This window comes from Eriocheir sinensis, chromosome 67, assembly GCF_024679095.1.
Source record: "Eriocheir sinensis breed Jianghai 21 chromosome 67, ASM2467909v1, whole genome shotgun sequence".
NCBI classification, from domain to species: Eukaryota; Metazoa; Arthropoda; class Malacostraca; order Decapoda; family Varunidae; genus Eriocheir; species Eriocheir sinensis.
Window position 1 is genome coordinate 8973798 of NC_066575.1, and position 16134 is coordinate 8989931.

Consider the following 16134-nt stretch of genomic DNA (forward strand, 5'->3'; position numbering starts at 1 on the left):
TAGGTGGCTTCTCTTTAAAGGGCGAAAGAGTTAGTACTGATTCATTTAGGATAGGGATGATAGTTACGTACTGATTAAAATATGCTTATAATCGACAAAAGAATAATACATAACGTACAGTTCTGCCACGTTCACATTCATGCTCACTAGGATGTGACGCTTTGGGTCCAAGCAACATTTACATTGGTCTGCGCCTCAAGGTTTTCATTTTCTTCTATACATGACAAAGAAAACGTTCCCCCTCTCTCTCTCTCTCTCTCTCTCTCTCTCTCTCTCTCTCTCTCTCTCTCTCTCTCTCTCTCTCTCTCTCTCTCTCTCTCTCTCTCTCTCCCCTTCTCTTGTTTTCTTCTTTATTTTCTTCTCTTCATTTCTCTTCCCATTCTCTCTCCCCCTCTCTCTCTCTCTCTCTCAAACCGTGTCACATGCTGTTCTCACGTATAAAGAAGTTGCCGGAAGAGGAATGTCAAAGTTACGTCATGGGTGCAATGTCGGTGTCCCCAAGCTTACATTCCTATCCTCCCTTGTCCTGGTATTCTATTACACTGGTAGGAGTCGTCTGGTTGTGCTCTCTTCCCTTAGCAAGTTTACTCATATCAATTTTATGTTATCTTTCTATATCTTGCTTTCCTGTATTCTTCCTCTGCATTCATGATATGTTCGACACTACTCCCATCATGAACTACATTACTGTCCATCCTCCTCTTCCTCCTTTGTTGGGCACTTCAAGCGTAGACTAAAAAATGCTGAATCGAGTTTAGTTTTTATAGTATAACAATCGGGGGTCTAAAAGTGAATCAATATATTACGTTTTGGGTGAATATAAAAAAGCATAGTTGATAAAATGGTCCCAGAGTCATCGTTACAATAATAATGATGAAAATCTAATAAAAATATAAATAATAATAATGATAAGAATAAGTGGACTACTACTAATGCTACTACTACTACTTCTACTACTACTACTTACTACTACTACTACTACTACTACTACTACCACTACTATTGCTAATAATAATAGTAATAAATAATGGTAATAACAGCAATAATAACACCTGCGCCGAGGGATTCCCACATACCTGGCCAACAGAGGAACGCTGAAATTGCTTGCACGCCTCGCTTCCATAAGAATAAATTGAATAAAGACATTCCTATCATTCTTAGGCGAGCGCGCGCACACACACACACACACACACACACACACACACACACACACACACTCAACGGTATACATTTGCTCTGCCTGATTTTGCCAGCACGAGTCTGCATATTTTCCTAACTTATTTTTAACTTACACGAAAACCTGACTACTGGATTTTTTCGTGATTGCCTTTACTCACTACTTTCAAAATATACTTCTTCTACACTACTACTACTACTACTACTACTACTACTACTACTACTACTTTCTCATTCTTTCTCACTCAGCAATCCTCAAAATCTGTTCAGCATTACCCAGTCTAGCTTGGTCTCAGTGGTAGAATAAATCCATCATCTTCGTAAACAAACAGCATCTTGGTATATCTGTATTATCCCATTTCAGGACCTTTCTCATCCTTTCTCACACAGTAATCCTCAAAATCTGTTCAGCATTACCCAGTCTAGCTTGGTGTAGAATAAATCCATCATCTGTAAACAAACACAGCATTGGTATATCTGTATTATCCCAGTAATCCTCAAAATCTGTTCAGCATTACCCAGTCTAGCTTGGCCTCAGTGGTAAAATAAAACCATCATCTTCGTATATCTGTATTATCCCATGTGTACATTAGAGAACACCAATAAATAGTGAATTCTGTATCTCTTCCTTACCACAAAACAGTTTACCTCTACCTCCAATGAGAAAATAAAACTAGTATATCTTTGTCTTTGCACCCTCGCGTCGCCCTCGTCGTGTGCAGAACATCAATAGTAAGAATATGTCCCTCTCCCTCCGCTACCCTTACAAACACTCGCTAATATACCTCCGCCTACGGCAAGGACACAAGGTAGGGCGGGGTCGCTATTCTGTACGCACTATTCCAGTCAGTACTCAGGTTTTAAGGAGATATATATTGTAAAAGGAAACTGAGGTGTGAGAATTTATTTTGATACCTCGAATGTTGTTATTTTTCTAATCATTCGCATCATATATCATTTTTTTGTTCCAGGTTTTTCATCTTTACCAAAAATATGAGCTTGATTTTCCTTTTTTTTCTTTTATTTTGTTCCTGGTGAGTACTAACTGGGGTGACGCGTACGAACTGGCAACACCGTTTACGTACTGCAAACCAAAGGGGACGCAGCTACACAACTAAACAGTCAGGTTACACCGTACGTACATACACACACAGGTGAACGTGAACGTGAACGGAAGGTGTGACATCGGTGAGACACAGTGGAGCAGTGAACGTGTTTCCGACGCAAGCAGTGGCCGGCTGCAGCAACGTGTCCAGGCGGTGCTGTACAGAGTGTGTCGCCTCGAGGCAGCAAGACACGCCAAGAAACACGGAGGAGCGGAGTGTACGAGTGTGTGGAAGGCTCCGAAGACTTCACGCGTAGCTAGGTGTCCAAAGGTGAGAACGGTGTGTATCTCTTCATTAGGCCCAAAGGTTTTAACGGGGACGTGAGTTACAGGAGGATCAGAGTGCAGAAATGTGTGTTTATAGCTTTCAACACTCCACACATTAGGGCCAAAGGTGGGAACGGTGTAAATCTCGTTCAGGGAAACAGGACGAGTGTTACATGTTACAGGAGCAGAGTGTACAAGTGTGTGTGTGAATCTCCCAAGACTCAACGCGTAATAGGAAGTCCAAGAAGTGGGAACGGTGTGTATATCTATTTCAGGAAAACAGGACGAGAGTTATGGTTTACAGGAAGGCCAGAGTGTACGAGTGTGTGTGCAAAGCTCCCAAGACTTCACACATACAAGGCGGTCCAAAGGTGGGAACGGTGTGTATATCTATTTCAGGAAAACAGGACAAGAGTTACAGGTGCGTAGATATATATATATATATATTCTGACATATAACAAGGAAGGAGAAGAAACAGGACAATGGTGGTTATGGATGTACAAACGTGAGTGGACTTCTACCCAACTTGCATACGAAGACAGGAAAAAATTAGTGTGTGTATAAACAAGATAAATTTACCACTCTAGCAAATTTAGTTCCAGAAATTTATTGATGTTATTCTCCTGTTGATAGATTCTAAGTCATGTGAAGTGAGATGCCAAGATAGTTGTAATTAGGTACTTATTATCATTATCATTATCGTTATTATTATTATTATTATTATTATTATTATTATTATTATTATTATTATTATTATTATTATTATTAACTCGTTGGGGTCAAGTGCGTTTTTCAGGAGTGTTTGTGTTCGCTGTAGGATGTTAGTTTCTCTCCTTCTTTACAGCAGTTTGCTTTTCCGCGGAAGATTCTTATTTATATTGTTATTATTGTTGTTACTAGATGTATTATTATTATCGGTGTGGTGGTGACGGTGGTGGTGATGGCGGTGAAGACAAAGAAGCGACACTAGTTAAAACGGACACATCAGTTTCTTTATGTACAGAGAACAGTGCTATCAGAAAATATAAGTATACTCTCTCTCTCTCTCTCACACACACACACACACACACACACACACAAACACACACACACACACCTTCAAATCTACTACTCGTGTGCGTCTAAGTATATTAATAACAACAATAGTAATACAATGTGTACATACAGACATACATGCACACACAAATGTTTCTTTCCCACTAAAATACGAAATCTCCGGCTATGCAATACACCGAATTATCGACCCATTAGGTTATACCATTAGCCATTCAAACCTTTTTTTTATCTCTTCTTTTCTTAACAAACACGTAAAACACACAATGTGGCAAATATACATACACCCAAAACGTGTACATATGACATGGTTTGAAATGCTACGTCTACTACAGTATAAGAATAATAATCCGTGATATATATATGTGTGTGTGTGTGTGTTTAATAAGAGATTTGTGTATGTTTTCTTTCCTTTATTCTCCCTAACACATCGTCGTCCGCTTATGCTTCAGTACCTTGCTATAGTGTAACCAGGTTGGCGTGACCATATTAGCCTTAGCTTCCTCTGGTCCTCTCCTCAGCTGCTCTGCCACACTGTCTCAACACCTACTTCTTCCTCTGATATGTTACCTATTGCTAGCATATGAGAGGAAGAGAGAGGTGTTGGGACTGTGTGGCAGAGCGGAAGGGAGGAAGGGTCTCGCTTACACCCTCCCCCTTATATACTTCAGTACCTTCCAAGTGACTATTCCTTCCCTATCGCCTTACACGGATAACACAAACACGCAGGAGTGTGTAGTGCATGAGAGAGAACGAGAGAGCGAGAGAGAGAGACGGAGAGCAAGAGGGGGAGAGAGAGGGGGGACCACGCTATAATATTTTGGCAGCCGTTATGTAAATGCAGCCTTGCCTCGGAGGGACATAAGGCTCAGACTAGAAAATTACGCCCCATTGAGGTATTAGGGGGATAAGCGGGATATATTAGAATTCCTGGTGCTTTTTGTCTCTTTTTGGTGCGTGGGGAAAATGCAGAAGAGGAGGAGGAGGAGGAGGAGGAGGAGGAGGAAAGGGGACAGAGACGAGAAGGGGTAGGGGAGGAGGGATGAGGTGGAGGAATGGAGGAAGAGAGAGAGAGAGATTGAAAGATAGATAGAGAGAGAGAGCGTCTTTTTTTTTCCTTTTATTCTGTTATTTCAGTTATCTCCTCCTCCTCCTATTTTTCTTCCTCGTCCTTCTCCTCCTCCTCCTACTTCTCCTCCATCTATTTATCTTCCTTTTCTTCCACTCAATTTTTCCTTATTCCATTTTATTGTCTTTCTCTTTCTTCCCTTCCTCCTCGTCCTAATTCTCTTCCTCCGCCTCCTCCTCTTTTTTCTTCTCCTCGTACTTCACTTTTTCTCCAACTCCCTTTTTCGTTATTCCTTTATTTCCTCCTCCTCCTCCTCCTCCTCTTCTTTTTCCCCTCACCTCAGGAACCATTAATCCCGGCTCGGTGCAGTCTCAGCGCCGCCCAGGCCCCGAGAACCATTAATATTGCAGCCGCAGTACACGGGTCCCTTCCGGAGAACCCCAACTTTTGCCTCGCCTCGCACCCTCTTGGCGAACTTCGGGAGCCAACACACACCTGTTAAATCGTGCTTTCTCTCTCTCTCTCTCTCTCTCTCTCTCTCTCTCTCTCTCTCTCTCTCTCTCTCTCTCTCTCTCTCTTTCTCTCTCTCACACGTCTGGATTATCTTTATTTAATGTTTCCGTCCTTTTTAGCATCTTTTGATCTTCTTTGGTATTATCGGATCCTGTTTGTGATATACGGATCCTATTTATTATATCTAGATCTTTTTTGTTATGTGTGGATCCTGTTAACCAAGTCTTGATCCCTTCTGTTACGTCTGGATCCTCTCTTTTATGTCTGAATCCTCTTTGTTACGTCTCCATTCTTTTTGTTATTCCCGGATCTTGTTTGTTATGTCCCAAGTCCTCTCTGTTATATCTGAATCCTCTTTGGTGATGTCCTGATCCACTTTATTATTTCTGGATTTCACTCAGTATAAAGGAGTTTCGTATCTTTTTTATTTTTTTACGTCTAGCGTATAGCGCCGGTAGGCTTGCTTGAAGGGCCTAGATGGTGTTCGGCCCCAGCCCGTCATGGCGCAGGCAAGTGTTTATAGTGGCGCCATCTTCTCTTGTATGGTTTCAAAATCCTAAGCGATACTTCAATATTATCTTCTCGATCCTATTTGTTGTCATCTTTTTTTTTATTAATTTCTGGATTCTACTCAGTGTAAAGGAGTTTCGTATCCTTTAAAAAACAACGCAAGGTATCTCAAAATTACGTTCAGTGTAGTTCTAAATCCACGTTCAAAATTACGTTCTAAATCCACGTTCAAAATTACGTTCTAAATCCACGTAGTAAGGAAAATTCAGACTCCTCTCCGCAGTATTCCAAGATCTTACTCACAGTGTATTCATGATTCCGTTTCAGGGGTTTCAGAATCCCTCGCACATCCCGGGTATTCCAGGATCTCATTTCAGGTGATTCCAGGTGCAGATTTAGGGTATTTTTCATAGCTCGACTGACGGCGCTTTGAGATCGTCCAGAAATTCCTTAACGAGAGGGATTTTAAGGCAAAGTTGGAGTTATTTTGTCTCTCTCTCTCTCTCTCTCTCTCTCTCTCTCTCTCTTCTTCTGTTTTCTTCATTTCTTTTCTTCAACATTCTTCTCTCTCTCTCTCTTCATTTGTTTATTGAATCCCTTACTTTATCTTTATTTATTTATCTTTTACTTCCTCAAGATTTTATATGATTTGACTCATTTTTACTTTATTATTATCAGTATCTCCTCTTTCTGTTTATCGAATGTGCTACAATATCTTTTTTTTTTCTCTTCTAATTCCTCTAATTCCTCTTTATTCCCTGACTGACGACTGGTTCTGCTCTGTTCCTTGGTGTGTGTTTCTTTCCCTCTCCCTCTCTCTCTTTCTCTCAATTTTTATCTCTATTTTTTCACTTTTCTCCTTCGTAAATCTCTTGAGCTGATTTTCTCTTTTCTTTCTTCGTATTCCACTTCTGTGTGTGTGTGTGAGAGAGCTCAACGCGTGTTTTTTTCTCTCTCTCTCTCTCTCTCTCTCTCTCTCTCTCTCTCTCTCTCTCTCTCTCTCTCTCTCTCTCTCTCTCTCTCTCTCTCTCCATCCTTTCCTCCTCCACCTCACTTTCTAAATGAATGACCGTGTTGCTCTCTCTCTCTCTCTCTCTCTCTCTCTCTCTCTCTCTCTCTTCTTCTTTCTCTCTCTCTCTCTCTCTCTCTCTCTTCTTCTTCTCTCTTTCTTCTTCTTTCACTTCTGTGTGTGTGTGTGTGTGTGTGTGTGTGTGTGTGTGTGTGTGTGTGTGTGTGTATGGGGGGGGGGTCTTTATTTATTTATCTATATTTATTTATTTATTTATTTCTCTCACACTCTATTCTTTGGCGACTCTATTGATCTTTTTCTCCATCTTCGTCTGATCGACTCTCTATGTTCCTCTGTACTTTGATGTGTTTCTTCTTCTTCTTCTTCTTCTTCTTCTTCTTCTTCTTCTTCCTTTTCTTCTTGTTCCTTTTCTTCTTCTTCTTTTTCTTCTTCTTCTAAGTCTTCTTCTTCTTCTTCTTCTTCTTCTTCTTCTTCTTCTTCTTTGTCTTTCTCTTCCTCTTCATCCTCGCCTGATCGGTTGGTTGTTTCTTTCCACTGTGATTTTTTTCTCCCTTACTCTCATTCTCACTCTGTTTACTCTCCTCCAAGATTAACCAAAAATAATAATTGGGGTTCCTCACGATACCTCTTATTTGCACATTTTTTGGCTTGAGATAGTTCGGCCACCTCACTTTTTAAATGTCTTTTATTTATGCACAAGTTTTCTTTACATCCAAGCATTACCATTTCATTTATTTTTATTTTTTATTCTTTCGTATTTCACTAACATTCATCTATCCCGTTTTTTCTTAATTCTAGCATTCTCCTCCTTTCTTTATTTTTTACTTCCTTCCTCTTCCACTTCTAGTTTTCCTTTTCATTTTTCCAATTTTCCTTCTTTCCTCCTTTACTGTCATTCATTTGTTTCTCACCCTCCCATTCTCTTTCTTATATATCACTTCCTTTCTCTTTCCTTCCCATCTAGTTATATCTGTTACACTCTTTCCTTTCCTTACGATTCATTTCCTCTTTCTTTATTTTCACTTCCTTTCTCTTTCCTCTACATCTAGTATTATCTCTTCCCTTTCCTTTCCATTCATATCTTCTTTCTTTTTCACTCAGATTTCTTCTTTCTATTTCTTTTCCATTCACTGTTATTTTCTTTCTTCTCAGATATCTTATTTTTTTCATTTTTATTAATTTTCTTCTTCATCTTTTACTCGTATTTCTTCCTTTTGGTTTCCTTTCCATTCACTAGTTCATTCTCCTTCACTCAGATACCCTCCTGGTTTTTTTTTCTTCCTATTCAATCACTCTTTCTTCGGTCTTTCATTCAGTTTTCTTCCTCTTCCTTTTTTCCGTTCAAACATCGAGCCAGCGCAGCACAATGGCCTCCTCCCTCCCCGCCTCACACGCTGCTCACCAAAGACAAACACAACAAGCCTTCGATTCATCCCTGTACAGTGCATCGGAGGCGAACAAACATACGTGACACAGACTTAACAATAAACACCGACTCCCTCTCTCTCTTGTCTCTCTGTCTCTCTCTCTGCTCCACTTATTGTTCAGACCGCCTAAGATTCCTCGATTCCAAGGTTTAAGAGTTCAGGGAAACGACACTAGTACAGGAAGAGGCGTGATGTTAGGCTATATACACCTTTCTCTTCTCTGCCATTAACCTCCGATCGTCTCTCTCTGCTTCATTTGTTTCACGCCTCAAACCGACTAAGATTCCTCGATTTCAAGGTGTAAGGTCTCAGGGTAACGACACTAGTACAGGAAGAGGCGTGATGTTAAGCTATAAACACCCTTCTCTACTCTGCATTATTTCTCACTCTCTGCTTTTCTGTGCTCCTCTTGTTCCACGCTTCAAGCTACCTAAGAGTCGTCGATATTAAGGTTCAAAGGCTCAGGGTAACGACACTAGTACAGGAAGAGGCGTGATGTTAAGCTAAACACACACCCTCTCTTCTCTTTGTCCCCCTGTGCCAGTAACGTCCGTCCGCGACCTTAAAATGTCCCCCTCACGTGGCTCCGTTTGGCTTCAGAGGGCCATTAATACTTTCATTATGCGGGGTGTCGGCGGGGCGGCTCAGTGGCCCTGCGTCGTCAATCTGTCACCAAATGTTCCGGTGCTAGACTCTCGGGCTCGTTCGTGGATCAGGACGAGACACTTTCCGGGGTTCCTTTCCATCTTAGTCTACATTATGCACTCTTTGGTTCCTTGAGAATGTGTGTGTGTGTGTGTGTGTGTGTGTGTGTGTGTGTGTGTGTGTGTTCACATGTTAATTTGGCATGAAATCTTCGGTATGATGATAATAATAATAGACGCTGAGAGCAAGGCGGCCCTCGGCATATATTCGTGGACGCTGGTGAAAAGTTTAAAGTAATTCCTGCAGAGTTATGGCGGCGAGGAAGCCGTCACACACGCTGCTCCGCCGCCCACGACTCAGCGGCGCTTTGGTCTCCGTGTGTGGCTCCCGCGGCGACCAGGAGGGGTGGGGAGGGGGGGGCAGACACAGGGGCGCGGCGAGACACAATGCGCGGGGCTGTCATCGCCGGCTGACAAGTGGACTGTCGTAACTCAGCCGGCACGAGGCTCGCTGTCATGAATCAGCGGCCTCGGGTCTCCACGGCGTGCGTCAGCTGATAGTCTCGGCCGCGCCGCACCGCCGGCACCGCCACAGCTCACGGCGGCCGCGGCTGCCTCGTCTTGATAACGTTAAGGCTGACAAACTTACTCAGTTAATAGTAAAAGAAACGCCGAGGAACAGTGACGATGGACCCGTGGGCCGCAGAGGCGTGGGCGTGGGCGTCACCACACACGCCGTCCATTGCGGCCGCGCCCCCACGCCGCCCTGACGGACACTCTGGCTCTTGGTGACACATAAAACTGACTCTTTCGAAATACGAAGTGCCTCCGTGGCGCTGAGGCGAGGCGCGATGTAGGTCGTCAGCACGACCACACCTGAAGCCCCGCCGCCGCCGCCGCCCCGCCCCGCCCCGCCCCGCTCCGCCGACACTCTCCCCGCCCATAACTCTCGCCCGCGCGGCACGCCCGCCCACAGACCACCCAGCGCGCCGCCTCGTTTTGACGGGCGCCTCACACCTCGCCTCTCAACAGGTCATCTTGGAGGTGGCACGTGTCACTGCTTGGCCGGGGTGGGGAGGAGGGTTGGGGAGACTTCACGTGTACAAAGTTTGGCGCCGCACGTCACAAGGGGGCTGGGGACGGGTGATCCCGGCACGCAGCGGCTTGTGTGGGTGCCGCCGCTCACTGCAGGAGGTCGGGGAGGCGGGGGCCGGGCGAGCGGCCGTTCCTGACGGAGTGGTCATCGGCCTCGCTGGAGTTCTGGCTGGGCTTGGCCGAGGTGATGGTGGTGGTGACGGCCGTCGAGGGCTCCTTGCTGAGGCCGCACTGGGAGGTGGTGCCCTCGGCGGACTCCCGGTCTTTGCCGGTGAGGCGGGAGCGCACGGAGGTGCCGCGGTAGCGCACAGCGAACATGGAGTTTTCCGGCTTGAGGGCGTTGTTGACGTCCCGGCGGGCGGCACACGTGCACGCCTTCATGAAGCTCTTCTTGAAGTTGTCGCTGAGGAAGGCGTACAGGATGGGGTTGAGCGCCGAGTTGATGTAGGAGAGGCAGGAGGAGATCATGTACAGCACCAGCTTGAAGTTGCTGTGACCCACCTTGGGCGGGCTGAGGATGAGCGTAAGCTGCATCACCCAGTAGGGCAGCCAGCACAGTACGTACACCGTGATCACCGTCAGCACCAGGCGCGTCACCTTCTGCCGGGACTTCTTCTTCTCCTTGGACTTGGTCTTGGGGCCGACGGTCTTCAGCTTGTGCAGCACAAGACTGTAGAACACGAAGATGAGACACAGCGGGATGCCGAAGGCCAGGGCGAAGGAGTAGCGGATGAAGGCGATCTCGCCGCGCACGCCGTCACTCTCGGGCCAGAAAATGTTGCAGTTGTCGCGGCCCTTGTCCTCGAGGGTGTTGGAGTACATGAAGACCGGCACAATCATGAGGGCGGAGAGCGTCCAGGCCGTGAGCGACACCAGTTTGGAGATCATGGGCGTGCGGAACTTGGGCGAGCTGATGGGGTGACACACGGCGATGTAGCGGTCGGCGCTCATGATGGTGAGGAAGAGCGAGCTGGTGAACTGGTTGAGCGAGGTGGTGACCATGTACAGCTTGCACATCCGGGAGCCGAAGGGCCAGTGACCGAGCAGCGACGTGGTCATGAGGAAGGGAATGCCGATGACGAAGAGCTCGTCGGCGATGGCCAGGTTGAGAATGTAGAGGTTGGTGACTGTCTGCATCTTGGAGAACCTGGTGACCACGTAGATGACGAGCGTGTTGCCGCACAGGCCCACGAGGCAGGTGAGGGCGTAGAACAGCTGCGTCACCACCACCGCCGCCGTGCTCATGCGCCCCTCGCCGCCGTCAAACAGGCTGAGGGTACAGTTGACGTCCGACGCCTCGCTGTAGTTCGCCTCCTCCAGCAGCGACAGGAAGGAGCAGTTGAGCGGCACGAAGTCCAACGTTGCGTTCTCCATGGCGGCGGCTGCACTGCTACTGTTGCTGCGAGACCTGACAAGACAACCCTTTATACCTCGCCGCCCCGTGCCCACGCCGCGCCCACGCCCCGCCTCCCCTCCCTCCCGGCGCTGCTCCCTCCGCTGGTGCTGCGCTGCGCTGCTGAAACACTCCACCGACGCAGCCTCAGCGGGGACCAGCCTCACACACCTGGCTCAGCACGACTCAGCACACTCAGCAAGCACCTGTGGAGAGAAGGACAGTGAAAGTGGGGGGGAAGGAGAACAGACACACACAGACACACACACACACACACACACACACACACACACACACACACACACACACACACACACACACACACACACACACACACACACACACACACACACACACACACACACACACACACACACACACACACACACACACACACACACACGCCGGCGCGCCCGCATAGGTACACAAATATATATATAAATAAATAAAGATAAACAAATAAATAACTATATATATTGATGGGTTTATTGACCACACGATAAAGCTCAACTTCAAAGGCTTTGAGTAAGACAAATATATACTGATATTATACAATGTACCAAAAGTTTTCCAAAGCAGCTGTGGTCCATAGTGATAGCCCACACACACACACAAACTCGCACACACACACACACACACACACACACACACACACACACACACACACACACACACACAAGTATATCTTTTTAGAACAAACATTCACTGCACCACAATAACTGGCCCCAGAGAAGTGACGCACAGCTGACTCACGGTGACCTGGCCTTTCTAGCACATGACTCAGCCATGAACGTATATAGCCCAACAAGAAGCCCTAACCAACCATGACCTAAGAAGTAACCCAAAACACCTCATAACTCACAACACTATACCAGTCACAACACATCCTGAGACAGTGAAATAAAACGTAACCCACAGTAACGAAACATTGCTAAGAGTGACCCAGTATGACCCCATGTGACCTATCTTGATCCAGTGTGACCCCATGTGACCTATCTTGACCCAGCGTGACCCAGCATGACCCAGTGTGACCCCATGTGACCTATCTTGACCCAGCGTGACCCAGCATGACCCAGTGTGACCTATCGTGACTAAGCGTGACCCACCGTGACCTATATCGTGAGTTGTGAGTCAGAGTGGGACAGAAGAGGGCCGAGGAACGAGCGTGGAGAGAGCGGGCGGCGGTAACGAGCCCTTCGCCTGCCCCTTGACCATCACGAGGCGGCTCAGGGGAGGAGGAGGAGGAGGAGGAAGAAGAGGAAGGGATGGTTAGAGGAGGAGGTATACCGGAGAAGAGATGAAGATGGATGTGGACGACAGACTAAATGGAAGGAGGAAGAGAAGGAGGAGGAGGAGGAGGTCAGAGGGTTGGTGGTACTATGGCTAAGAGGAGAGGAGGGCGAGGGAAAGAGAAGGGAAAGAGACGAAAGGGGGAAAAGAAAGTGAAGCAAAGAAGAAGGAATATGAGAGGAGAGGAGAGGTGATGATGATGGAGAGGATGGTGATGAGTACGTGTGAGAGGAAATAAAGGAAATAAACTAGAAATAATGAAATAAAGTGAAATAAAAACATAGGGGAAGAAATTAAAATAAAGAAAAGACATTATGGCTGAAAAAGTTAATGAATGAGAGCACACACACACACACACACACACACACACACACACACACACACACACACACATATATAAAAAAAACTCAGTAAATAGTTAAAAGTAAATTGTAATAAGAATTAAAAGAAGAAAACAAGATTAAGACTTAAGAATGAATTATGCAAAGGAGGAGGAGGTTAAAACTGGGCTAATGGACTAATGAGAGAGAGAGAGAGAGAGAGAGAGAGAGAGAGAGAGAGAGAGAGAGAGAGAGAGAGAGAGAGAGAGAGAGAGAGAGAGAGAGAGAGAGAGAGAGAGAGAGAGAGAGAGAGAGAGAGAGTGAGAGAGAGAGAGAGAGAGAGAGAGAGAGAGAGAGAGAGAGAGAGAGAGAGAGAGAGAGAGAGAGAGAGAGAGAGAGAGAATATAAGAAAGAAAGAATAGATAAAAGGAAAGACTCAGGAAGAAAGAAAATAGAAAGAAGGATAGAGGAAAAAATAGACAAATAGCTGAATAAAATAAAGGCTAAAGAAGAAGACAACACAAAAGAAGAAAATGAAAACAAGAGAAAATCAAAACAAGGGAAAAAATAAAGAAACAAAAACAAATTAAAGACACAACTCAAACGAAAAGCAAAAACAAAACAAAGAGGAAAATAACGAAGAAAAGTAATAAATTTCAATAAACACACAACAAAAATAAATAAACAAACAAACTCTCAAAACAAATCACACACAAAAACAAAACAATCAAACAAGTCAAACATCCAATTAAAAAACTCCAAATAATATCAAAACCATTCCAGCAAAAATAAACAAACAAACAAATAAATAAATAAACATAAAAATAAGTGAACCAAAATGCGTCCCGCCCTCGGAAATAAATCTGCCTCGGTTTCGGAATTAACAAAACGCCTCTTTGGTATGAGCGGCATTTACGGTCACTTCCACTCCTGGGCTGAAAGCAAACACACATATTTTCCTAAGACGCCCGACAACCCTTCAGGCGACCGGGTTGGGGGATGGAGGGTTGAGGGAGAGGAGGAGGAGGGACGGGAGGGAATGATGAGGAAGAGAAGGAAGACGGGGAAGAAAGGGAACGGAGAGGAGGCGGTAGGACGAAGAAGGGATAAGGGGAAGGGAGGGGAGGTAGAAGGCGTGGGAAAAAATAGGGGAAAAGATAAAGAGGGAAATGGGAAAGATGACGAAGAGAAGGAGAACGGAAGAAGGTGTTGAGGGGGGAAAAAGGACAGAAGGAGAGGAATAAGAGAGAATGGGAAAGGAAAGGAGGAGGGAGGACGAGGAACAGAGGGGAGAGGGGAAGAAGAGTTAGGAAGGGAAAGACAAAAGATGAGGAAGAAGAAAAGGAAAGAGAAGGTTGAGAGAGGAAAAAGGAAAAGGGAAATAAGTGGAAGAGGAAAAAGAGGAAAGGGAAAGATGAGAAAGAGAAGGAAGAGGGGAAAAAGAGAAAGGGAGGAGTGGGGAAGAGAGAAGAAAGAGGAGGGAATGAGGAAGAGAAAATGGAGGGATGAATGGGCAATGGAGGAGCAAAGATTAAAGAAAGAAGGAAGAGAAGGCGGTAGCAGGGAAGGAGGGACTGAAGAAATAAGGAAAGAGAAAAAGAGAAGAACGGAAGAAAGGAATAAATAAATAAATAAAAGGAGGAAAAAATAGAAATGGAAAAGGAAGGAAAAATAATGGAAACAGAACGAAAGTAGTAGAAGCAAAGGAAGAACGGGTAAAGGAGAAGATAAATAGGAAACAGAGTAAAGGAAAATAAAGGAGGAAGAAGAGAAACCATGGAAAGTCAAACAGATAAAAAATAAAACAAAAGAAAATAAAGAAAAAAATAACTACATCAGAAAAGAAAGAGAAGGTAATAAATGGAGAGAGAGAGAGAGAGAGAGAGAGAGAGAGAGAGAGAGAGAGAGAGAGAGAGAGAGAGAGAGAGAGAGAGAGAGAGAGAGAGAGAGAGAGAGAGAGAGAGAGAGAGAGAGAGAGAGAGAGAGAGAGAGAGAGAGAGAGAGAGAGAGAGAGAGAGAGAGAGAGAGAGAGAGAGAGAGAGAGAGAGAGTGTACACGGTCGTTTGTACCTTTACGACTATAGAACAACACCTCGCATCTAATTAACACACACACACACACACACACACACACACACACACACACACACACACACACACACACACACAGATAAGAAAAAAAGAAAAAGAGGGAGAGAACAAGATAAAGAAAAAAGGGATATAGAGAAGGAATTATGATCTTAGGAAAAAGGAGACGAGAGGAGAAGGAGGAAGGAAGATCAGAGAAAGGAAAAAAAAAGAGGAGAGTAAGATGTAATGATAAGTGAGGAGAAAAAAGAAAAGAATAAGAAATGAGGGAAAATGACGAAGGGAAAGAGATAGGAGAAAAAGAACTGAGAGGAAAAAGAGGAGGAGTAAAATCTGAAAGGAAGTGATGAAAGAGAAAGAAAAGGAAAATAATAATAAGGAAACAGAGGAAAACGATGAAAAGGAAAGTAAGGAAGGGAAAGAGATACGAGAAAAAGAACTGAGAGGAAAAAGAGGAGGAGTAAAATCTGAAAGGAAGTGATGAAAGAGAAAGAAAAGGAAAACAATAAAAGGGAAAAGTGGAAAACAATAAAAAGGAAAGTGGGGAGAAATTACAAGAAAAGAGAGATAAAAAAGAGAAAGAGAGACAGAGACAGAGACAGAGACACCACAGAACAAGGATGCCGGCAAGGACGAGAGAAAGAGAGAGAGAGAGAGAGAGGGAGGGAGGGAGGGAAAAAGATCAGATAAAACTAAGGAGATCTTGTAAAAGCACAGAGCACTCCTTGTAACGCCTGCCAGAGGGTAAAGGGAGGAAGAGAGAGTGAGTGATAGGGAAAGAAACGGAGCGAGAAACATGAAGGATGGGCTGATAGGATAACTCTGATCAGACCCATTAGCCGTTTGAAAGGGGTGAAGGGGAGGAAGAGGAAGAAGAAGAGGACGAAGAGGAAGAGAAAGAGGAGGAGAAGAAGAGGACGAAGAGGAAGAGAAACAGGAAGAGGAGGAGGAAGAAGAAGTTACGATTAGACCCATTAGCTGTTTGAAAGGGGTGAAGGGGAGGAAGAGGAAGGGGAAGAAGACGAGGAGGAGGAAGAAGAGGTTACGAAAGAGGGAAATAGAGCAGAAAATATAACTATGTAGTTGATAAGTTTAATAAGCTGCAGAAGGGGAGGAAGAGGAAGAAAAGAGAATTATAAAGAGGGAATAGAAAA

General features: G+C 44.9%; 1 protein-coding gene and 1 long non-coding RNA gene across 2 annotated transcripts in view; both read right to left on the reverse strand.

Annotated features, from left to right (window-relative positions):
- Positions 1-4979: 4979 nt before the first annotated feature.
- LOC126988061 (uncharacterized) overlaps positions 4980-16134 on the reverse strand; it is an 80370-nt gene continuing 69215 nt past the window's right edge. Inside the window, exon 2 of the long non-coding RNA XR_007741410.1 lies at positions 4980-5657. This is a non-coding gene — a long non-coding RNA (uncharacterized LOC126988061). The remainder of the gene's footprint in view (positions 5658-16134) is intronic.
- Positions 9835-16134, reverse strand: part of LOC126988060 (somatostatin receptor type 2-like) — a 109328-nt gene continuing 103028 nt past the window's right edge. Inside the window, exon 3 of the mRNA XM_050845863.1 lies at positions 9835-11489. Within this exon, the coding sequence (XP_050701820.1) occupies positions 9978-11264 (1287 nt within the window). The 5' untranslated portion in view covers positions 11265-11489 and the 3' untranslated portion in view covers positions 9835-9977. The remainder of the gene's footprint in view (positions 11490-16134) is intronic.